Below are 10,283 nucleotides of genomic sequence, written 5' to 3'. Positions count from 1 at the left end.
CCCTCCCAGAGCTAGCCAAAAAAAAAAAAAAGAGAAAGATACGTGCTTTGGAAGATGAAAACCGAAATTTTCAAGAAAAGTGAACTGATGAGTTTTCTTTTGTGCTTAATGAAACATTCATGAAGCCTGCTTATTTAATTTGTCAGTAGACATGTTCTGCTTTTAAGCACAGCAATTTAGAATGCCATTACACAACAGCGCATGCAAATTTCAGCGAAAATTACCCACCTAAGAAAAAGTAAAATTGAACAACTTGCTGCTTCACTAAAAGGCCAGCAAAAAATAATACAGAGATTGAGGTCCATTGCAGAATGTTTGACAGAGGCATCTTTTGAAATCACATGGATTTTAGCAAGACATAAAAAGGCATTTACTGATGCAGAGATCGTTAGAGTGGCTTCTGCGGAAATCCGTTATACTGATTTGAACAACAAAAATGCAATCCTCAAGCAATCCTCTGACACAGCCATAATGAGAATGAGAATGGAGGAAATCAGAAAAGAAATCCGACAACAGTTAACTGCAGATATTTTGGCAGCACTGTGTTTTAGCATAGCAGTGGATGAAAGTACAGATATATGGGACGTCTCATAATTGTGTGTCTGGGTTTGTTTCCCCAAAGAAGAATTATTGCGGGAAGAACTGCTGTGTTTAATACCTTTGAAAGGTCAAACAAAAGGGGAAAACATTTTGACTGCCCCACTCAATTTTATTGCTGAGAATAACTTGAACGGGACAAATCTAACTTCCGTGTGTACAGATGGTGCACCAAATATGCGAGGGAAGGAGAATGGATCAATTGGCCTGATGAGGAAACAAAAGGAAATACCCAAATTCGCTGTGTTTCATTGCATTATACACCAAGAAGCAATTGTGGGTATACTAAAAAATAGTGAAATGCAAAGTGTCATGCAGTTGGTCATAGAGGTGGTCAATTTTATTGTTTCAAGAGTGCCGAATCACCGGCAGTGTCAAGCATTACTGGAAGAATTCAAGACAGAGTATGATGACCTGATGATGCACAATGAAGTGAGATGGTTATATCATGGTAGGGTCCTTGAAAGATTTTTGAGTCTCCTTCCTCAGATTCATGAATTCCTTGAAAGCAAGGGGAAGAAGGAGAAAGACTTAGAAAATCCAGAGTGGATAATTAAGCTGGCATTTTTGACTGACATCACTTGCCATTTGAATGCACTAAATCTACAGTTGCAAGGGAAACAGAACTCCTCATTCTTTTTGCTGATACAGACTAACACGGCTATCACTCAGAAATTTCCTAGTAACATGTTGCGTGTTGTAACTGCTTTTCAAAACAAGATTACAACATTATTCGTTCCTGACACATAGTTTGTTCACTTTCCAAAACTCAGAGAGGTCACCTCAGAAAATCCCAAGCTTTTGAAACATTTCAATTACAATTCATTTGACCAAGTGTTGGGAGAATTGAGGGTGGAATTCAAGTCTTGATTCAAAGACATAATGGAGTAAAAGGAGGTTTTTTAATTTAACTGAGAACCCCTTCCACGTATCAATGACATCTCTGTCACCAGTTATCACAAACATTTGTTGTGACTGCTAAACTGGAGAGTGAAATTGTGGAACTTCAGAAAAATGACATCATGAAGTCTGAACTTGAGACCAGTGTTTATCATTTCTGGAACATAGTCCCTGATATACAATACCCATCTCTGAAACATTGTGTGCAAAAAATGCTGTCATTTTTTGTCAGTACGTATACCTGTGAATCTACATTTTCAACAATTAATATTGTGCAAAGAAAACAGAGGAACAAATTGACCAACGAACATTTGAACTGCCTTACTAGGATTGCGATGACAGATTACAAATACTGCATGAACAAAGTCAAGGAGGAACATGCATGCTTTCGTTCATCCAGTTTTAAAGTAAGTTTTGCATTATTCTGCTCTTAAAAATTTTACTCAGATAGGTGCCTTTTTAATTCCGTATATTTTCCTGGTTATTATTTTATAAAAGGAGTATCATTTTATTGTACAAGTAGACTTTGTTTTAGTTACACGAGTGGCTCTGTAACGTTACATCATTAAGGAGTAGTAAGCAATGTGTTAATTTAGTTGTTGATGTGGCTCTCATATTGAAGGTTTTTTTGCCAAAGTGGCCCCCACTTCAAAAATAGCGAAGAGCACTGATCTATAATATGTAGACAGTCCAAGGATGTTTTAGTACTAGCATCATGAGACTTCCACCATATGGCACTCAAATTGAAGTGACCCATGATGTCACAGGGTTTTTTTTTCTCTTCGCGTTGTAGATAGGTGTGTAAAGAAGTGGTCATCCTGTTCCCTAGTGTGATTTTGTGGTCTGTAGCAGACATCAACTAATATCCCATCTTGTGCTTTATCTGTTAGGATATTGATCCATAAGCATTCAAGATCATTTTTTTCTGAGTTATCAGTGACTCAGAAACAGGTAATTCCATTTTTGACCTAGAGAGCCACTCCCCAACCCCATATGCCCACTCAGTCCTTCCTAAATAGTTTATAACCATCTATTTTAACATTCCAATTGTGCGAATCATCTCACCAGGTTTCAGTAATACCAACTAGATCTAATTTATGCTCATAAATAAGCAGTTCCAATGCCTGCTGTTTGTTACCCATGCTCCAAGCATTGGTGTCTAGGCAATTCAAGAATTTCTTCTCTCGTGTCCTCTGGTTCCTTGATTAATTTTCTTCTGAACATCTTGGATTTTGTGCTAATTGAGCACTCATGTCTTCCATCTTTTTACCCTCCCCTTTTGCTATTAATTTACCCCCCTCCTGCCTACTCTAGCCAGCCTGTCTCTGAGGAGATTGGACACCCTTCTACTGTGGTGGAAGCCATCAAACTATACAGCTCACTCCTCCCATAGAAGGTGGACCAATGTTCCACAAAACCAAAGCCCTACACTCTACACTACTTACTAGCCAGAGATTTACTTCCCGAATCTTCTGCCTTCTGTTTTTCTTTGCTTAAGGGACAGGAAGGATCTCAGAGAAGATGGCTTGGATGGTCTTCTTTTTCAGCACACTTCCGAGTTCCTCTGCTCCTCACCACCCAGGGAGTGATTAGCCACTGTCAAGGTTCCTTCCCCACTCTGAACTCTAGGGATTATTTCTACCAGCTTAGGTTAAAACTTCCCCAAGGCACAAAGTCTTTGCCCTTGGATTAGGTAAAACGCTGCCACCACCAAGTGCTTTAACAAAGAACCAGGGAAAAGGACCACTTGGAGTTCCTATTTCCCCAAAATATCCCCCCAAGCCCTCACACCCCCTTTCCTGGGGAGGCTTGAAAATAAACAAGATGAGCACAAACCCCTTGGATTTTTAAGACCCAAAAAACTCAATCAGATTCTTAAAAATCAGAACTTTATTAGAAGAACAAAAAAAGATAAGAGAACAACTCTGTAAGATCAGAATGGAAGACAATCTTACAGGCAGTCAGATTCAAAACATAGAGAATCCCTCTAGGCAAAACCTTAAGTTACAAAAAGACACAAAAACAGGAATACACATTTCCTCCAGCACAGCGAATTTATAAGCCAAAAAACAAAGAAAACCTCATGCATTTTCTAGCTAGATTACTTACTAACTTTACAGGAGTTGGAGAGCTTGCATCCTGGATCTGTTCCCAGCAAAGGTATCACACAGACAGACAAAAAACCTTTCCCACCCCTCCAGATTTGAAAGTATCTTGTCCCCTCATTCATCATTTTGGGTCAGGGGCCGGCAAGGTTACCGTTGCTTCTTAACTCTTTACAGGTGAGAGGATTTTGCCTCTGGCCAGGAGGGATTTTATAGCACTGTATACAGAAAGGTGGTTACCCTTCCCTTTATATTTATGACAGCCACTCAGAGTCTTCAAACTGCTGGGTTGATCAAAGTTCCAAGGACTAGAGCCTCTCAGCCTTTAGCAAGGCACTGATCAGAGCTCCAAGGGCTTACTCAATGGCCCACAGCCCAGCTATGGAGCCTATACACAGAGAACAAACAAACAATCAAATAAACAATCCACAGATGGACCAAACGCACTGCTTACTAAGTCCTGCTATAGAGTCTGTAGCTGCAGCTACTCCCTCTGAAACACCCCTGATATGAAAACCTCAACCCATCCTTTTAACATTTGGTCAGCATTATAGTTCTTTTGTTTCTGTAAAATGCTTCACTGCCAAGCTAGTTCAAAGAGGAATGATGCATGCTCATTAGTGCTGTAAAGAAATCCGGCAATATTGTAACTGCATCATATCATGTTCCGAAGGTTTGTTTCTTGCCATTAATTATTTAAAGAAATGAATTTCTCAAATGGAGCATTTTTGAGATGGTCAGTCATTAATCTTTGTCTACAAAGTTAAATGCTTGTAAAAGCAGCCTTTACTTGAAAAGACAGAACATCAATATTATGGGTGACATGAGGCTAATTCCATTCCCGGTCAAGGGTAGAACACAGGGTCAGTGCTCTTAGTTAATACCCACCAGTGAAGGACCATTCTGGGACCGATTCTGATGTTACTCTGGTTCATAGCTGTCTAATTCCATTGAAGTCATTTATTTTGGATTTACACTGATGTAATAGAGGTGGGAATCTGCCCCAGTATCTTGAAAAGCCAACTAGATCTCCCTTTGTGGTTGCAGCATGGAGCACTATGTTTTCTTAGCCCAGACCTAGACTGGAAAGGAAGAGACGGTGTAATATTCTATTAGGCTTAAAGAAGCAGAGCACTTATATGAAAGCCCTGGGTCTCAGACATATGGGTAGCACTGGCCCTATTCTCCTTCCATTGAAGTCATGTGTGAGATGTCTGGCAGGTCTGGTTATCTGATCACACTGCAAAACAGAGACTCTCTCACCAAGTATCTTCTCCTAGCAACTGCATTAATGATAGATGCTTCATAAACTCCTGTGAAATTTAAGTGTGCATGGCTGACTTGGGTGTGCAGGTAAGTGCATTTGCAAGCCTGGCCTTCTATAAACCAGACAAATAATAGGGCTTACTGTGAAATCCACACTGGAGGGGCAGGAGGAAGCACCACATCAGTAAAAGGAGGAAAATGTATGTTACAAACTTCAAAGACCATTTTACTATTGGGGAAAAAATCAGTAAAAAAAAACATTAATTACAGATGGCTGGATATTTTTTTTTTTAAAGAAAGCATTTCAGCTAGTCTTTGTGGAACTGTGCTGGCTTTCTATCTTTGAATACCTTTTGAAATCAAAAAGTGTTTGATGTGACTGATACAAAAGCAGCGTGTTGCCTTTGACAAAGCCCTGGCAAGGTTTACAGCGTGGGATGATTCACTATTACTGTGGGAAAGTTTTAGTGATGTTAGATGTTAAAATTTGCCAGGAGTGTCTTCATTTAGTGAATTTTTTGCATGGGTGTCTAAATTTAATCCTTAAAAAGGTGACACGCCTCTGCTCTATTACAGAGGAGAAACATTTTGTTTTATCCTTTTCAGCACATTTTAAAAGCCAGCAAATACTGTGTGGGGAAGAGTTGTATGTGCGACTCCATGAACAAATGCTATATAATCCTGGACATTTGTTATCTACCTTCACCCACTTGATTAGTTTGTTCAGATGCAATTCAGGTCCAAAGAGACCATATTAGTAGAACTGAGCTTCTTAGAGAGCCATAACTTACTCTTTTGAATGAAGTACCACTGTGCAGTTTGTAAATGATAACTTCTATGAAGAAAGGAGTTATAGAAGTCTAAGTGATACAAATGCTAGCATCCTGCTCCCTCTTGCAGAGCCAGCTTGGGCAAGATTTAGCCCCTTACCTATATAACACCACTGTAATGTAATCACTCCTAAAGTGAAGGGAGGAGACCAAATTAACACTTGGGGCATAGTCACTGAGTGGAGAGGAAATGTTGGCTAAAAACACCAGCATAAACTTTACTCTCACAATGTTTTTCCTAAAACATTTTGGTGCAGATTTTTATAACCTGCCCTCCATTCTTCTGCACTTGCAATATGTTGGTACTAATGCTAATGATCCCTACCTAGATTCTGTTACCACCTAAAACATGCTAGGTTCCTTCTAAAGTCTGAAGAGCAAATAATTGCAGGAACTATTATTTGTGGGTGCCACTCATGTTATGCAGATATATTACAGGACTGTACCCACTCATCAGATAGTTGGATATCCAAGTGATATGAACTATGACTATAAATAATTGTGCCTGGAAAATTGTAGCCTCCTTGCAGATTGAGAGTTGCCCAGGTCACCTCTAGTTAGGACCTTAAAGTGGTCCGGCTGGCTATTCAGTTTCTGTCCATCATTGACAATCTTATGGCACCCCCCAAAGCTTTTAGCGACTGCATGATCACTGACTGTGTAACAGCATTCCTTAGTGAACTCACTTTGTAAGGTGAAAATGACTAATGAAACCTTGGAAAAGGACCATTCTGGTATCCTATGTGTTAGTGACAAATGTAAAATTGGTGCTTGGAATGTCCAAATAGCTAACACTGTCATCCTTGTCAAGCAGTTGAAAAGCCTGTATATTGATATCTGTATCTTACAATTTGAGGTACGGTATTCATTTTTTTCTGTTTAATCAGAGAGCTTTCTTTTCTCCTTTTGTTCCCCTGGTACTTAATTTATTAACACCAAATGTTGTTTTAAGAATTGTAATTTTCTTTTTTTAAAGAAAGGCTGTTTTTTTGCATGATCCAAATTCTGCTTTATTGTACTAGTATAAATCCACAAAAGTCAGTGGCATCATTCTGGGCTTACAACTGATGCAGCTAGCCCCAGTCCAGTATATGCTTAATTTTAAGCATGTGGGTAGTCCCACTAAAGTTAAACACATACTTAAGCGCTTGTCTGGACCGGGGTTGCTGAGAACAATACTAATTATTATGTATTATTATTTTTATGGTTTATTATTAATAATGTTTGGACCTGTTTCTTCTGTTTCCTTGAAGGTGGCAATCCTTGGGATAAAATTAAACAATATGGCTGATTCCCAGTCACTCGAAGGTCAATATATACTACTCTGGAGTGCAAAGGAGCCTTAAAGTGGTTAATGTAGGTATTAAAGGGCCTTAGTGTACATGAGAATTAGAGCTGGCAATATTAAATCATTAATAAAGCCCACCATTAATCTAGGGAATATGGATTCATATTTGAACGGCAAATGAGCTTTGAGTTATTGAATTTTTTTATACTGAAAATTACCACAGATTCTTAAGTAAGACATTTGATCATCAGAACAAGAGGTGTACAGTTTAAATGAATCAAAGATATGCAAATACACCTTGAAATGAAAAGAAACTTGTAGATTCTCCTTTATTGCATGTTTAAAACATGGAGGCACTTACACATTCAAAAATTCAACAGAGCTTTACATAAGACGAGAATACACTAAAGTATCCGTACAGGAAACAAAATACAGATAGTGCCCCTATCAGAAACCTGTGTGATTTAGTGTGACTTAACTATTTCCTATGTTCCTCAATTTCCTGTGTCTCTCTAGGATTTACGAAACAAAAAATCCAAACTTTTTTTCTTGTGTGGTACACATGTCGACATCGGGGCCAGCTCTAGATCTTTTGCCACCCAAGCGAAAAAAAAAAGGGTGGCCGTAATGCCGCCCCTGGAATTGTGATGCCCCAAGCACATGCTTGCTTTGCTAGTGCTTTGAGCCGGTCCTGGTTGACATAAACATCTGTCATATTGACATTCTTATTTCATGTTTCTATGATTGTTGTGGAAGGCAAGGAAGCTGAACAAGCATAAGATCTACTTTCCTGAAGACAATTTGACTTCCTGGGGCTGTTGCTACTAAATTTCAAATGCAGTAATTACTTAATTGGCATGTTTAGATTGTCCGATTCACCAAAGCCCCATTTCAGCACAGCATTTAAGCACAAAATTCAAACTGATTTCAATGAGCCCTAAGCATGTGCTTAAGTGCTTTACTGAATTGGGTCCAAATGAGGTAAGTGCAGTGGGCGGTGGCACTTTTTCCATAAGTATTTAAAGGAGACACATTGGGGAAACTTGAGCAATTTTGCATCATGATGCCACTTCACAGTGGTGGGTCATTAGCTGACTGGTGATTAGCCATTGGAGACTGGCTTCAAGTGATCTTTAAGTTTTCCTTTTACCAAGGACCTGAGATTGGCTTCTATGGGAAACCATAGCAAACATTCATCCATTATACTCATAATGTTATGTAATAAAGCCAGGGTGAGAAGTGAAGTTTAAGAGGGAGGTGGGAAAGCAGCCAACAAATACAATTGAAAAATTAGGCCCAGATTCTATACTTTGAGGTACATTTACATTGTGCAGTACCTCACACCACAGGGAACCCCATTTATTTCAGTGGCATTTCCAGAGGAATTAAGGTAGTTCTCAAACGGAGTAAGGATGGCATGATCCATCTCTTGGTAAGTAAATTTCTAATGCTGGTGCACCAAATATATTACAATTTGGCCCTTAGAAAGCAAACCCTGATTCAGGTATTTTGATAGATAATAGTTCTGTGATTGGAGGTGAAAGGTAGTCACTGCTTAAGCCTGTTCTCTCCTTTGTTTGTTTGTTCATGTTGACTAAAATGTGAGAGCAGCCAGAATTACTGGATGTGTGAAAATGAAACAGGGAAGGGAAAGCTCACTCAAAGGAGATTAAGGAAGCCAGAAATGTGTGAACTGGATACTTCCCAGAAAACTCATTCCTTCCTGCCTTAATCAACTTTCCTTGTTAATCTGGCTGAGAGGGGCTATGGCTTTAAGCATGATATGGCTGTAAAATTTGGGGCTTCCTGTAAATAAACAACTCTAGCTGAAATATGGCTTTCAAATGCAGCTGTATCCCTCTCTCTATAGGTCCACAGAAGCAGAAGTGTTGGGGATTTCATCCCCAGTTTTGAGGGATTGGCCTGAGGAGAGAACTAGTCTAACAGTTTTATGTATGAAGGAGCGACTAGGAAACTCTGGACCACGACATTCCTCATGAATGGGGAAGTCTGTTTGCTTGCCTCTGAGGTCCCTAGCTTTATTTGGTAAATTCCAGTTTGGTGTCCTGTAACTCCGACTGATGTTGCTTCATCTGTGCAACTCACCTGTATAAAACTGCTGGCATTTGTTTTCTGATAATAGCATGGTACTGAATTAATTTAAGTGTGGCAGTGTGTCCCTCTTAATGAAGCTCTGAACTAAACAAACAAGCAGACAGCCTTAAAGCTTGAAGTACAATGCTGGGATTCCTTGATGGAAAACATGGAAAGAATTAATGTTAACCCTAAGCTAGTCTGTCCCAAGGAGTCATCGAATGTCATCTTCTGTCATTTTAATTTGTTCTGCGGAAGTGTGCAACATAAGTTGAAATGCACCTATAAAAGGAGGTTTCGAGTGGAAAGGTTGGTCCAGTACATTACAAAGGATTACAAAGCCACTTTACTAATTTCTTTCTTTTTAAGAAAAGATGTGATATTTACTAAAAGCTTGGGTTTGGATATTGCACCCCAAAATAATGCTGTGATTCAGAAGTCTAGTGACAGGGACCTTGGGCTCATAACTTTAGACTCTTCAAAAAACACATTTTCCAAAACCTGCTAAGACATTTTCATACATTTTGTTTTAGAAACTTAAAAGAAAACCGTTTTGTTTAGATTCAAACCTGCTCATAGCGCTTGCAACCCAAACACCACAGCTGTGTGCTAAAGCATCAGAACGAAGAGTGACAGCCAGACTGGCCTGATTTGACTCTTCAAGCTGAGTAAAACACAAAAAGGGAACTGCATCAGTGGTGGAAAAAAAGATGGTTCCACCCAAAAGAAATCTTTAAATCTAGTTTAAAGATATTATCACTGACATGGATGAGAGCATTTTCACAGGATTTTAGTCTTCATCTTGTCTTTTTATCGCCGAAAAAAGTGGGGTTTATTTTATCTTCCCAAACTACATTAAGAGGATAGAAACATTCCAGTTGAACTCCTTTCTCAGAACATCTTGAGTAAAATAATACAGGTTTCATTATGACATGAGACTCATTACGCAAATTATATCTGAAGGGAGAATGCTAGTTTAAGAATTCATTCATTTCATATGCAGTCAGTGGGCACGAGTGGGATCGAATGTCATTGTGTTTAGAGACGGCTTCATCCAGATCCAGCTGTATGTCATTGACCTTTACCTCCATGCAGCCATTGTAAAAGGCCGTCAGTAGTGTAGCACCAACGGGAACATCTACACAGAAACCACATTAAATGAATTACGCCAAGACTTCCAACATCCTATATGCTTTTCATATG

The 10,283-nt window shown here is 39.2% G+C and overlaps 1 protein-coding gene across 2 annotated transcripts in view; it reads right to left on the bottom strand.

Annotated features, from left to right (window-relative positions):
* Window positions 1–4,590: 4,590 nt before the first annotated feature.
* PROS1 (protein S) overlaps window positions 4,591–10,283 on the bottom strand; it is a 47,660-nt gene continuing 41,967 nt past the window's right edge. The window contains exon 15 of one of the 2 annotated variants that reach the window (XM_074972495.1): window positions 4,591–4,684. In XM_074972495.1, the coding sequence (XP_074828596.1) occupies window positions 4,680–4,684 (5 nt within the window). In that variant the 3' untranslated portion in view covers window positions 4,591–4,679. Of the gene's footprint in view, window positions 4,685–7,315; window positions 10,219–10,283 lie in introns of those variants that run through there. The other variant, XM_074972486.1, reaches the window with a different exon arrangement.

The sequence above is a fragment of the Natator depressus genome, chromosome 1, assembly GCF_965152275.1.
Source record: "Natator depressus isolate rNatDep1 chromosome 1, rNatDep2.hap1, whole genome shotgun sequence".
NCBI classification, from domain to species: domain Eukaryota; kingdom Metazoa; phylum Chordata; order Testudines; family Cheloniidae; genus Natator; species Natator depressus.
Note: the sequence above shows the minus strand (reverse complement) of the source record. Positions and strands in the feature narration are given on the sequence as shown.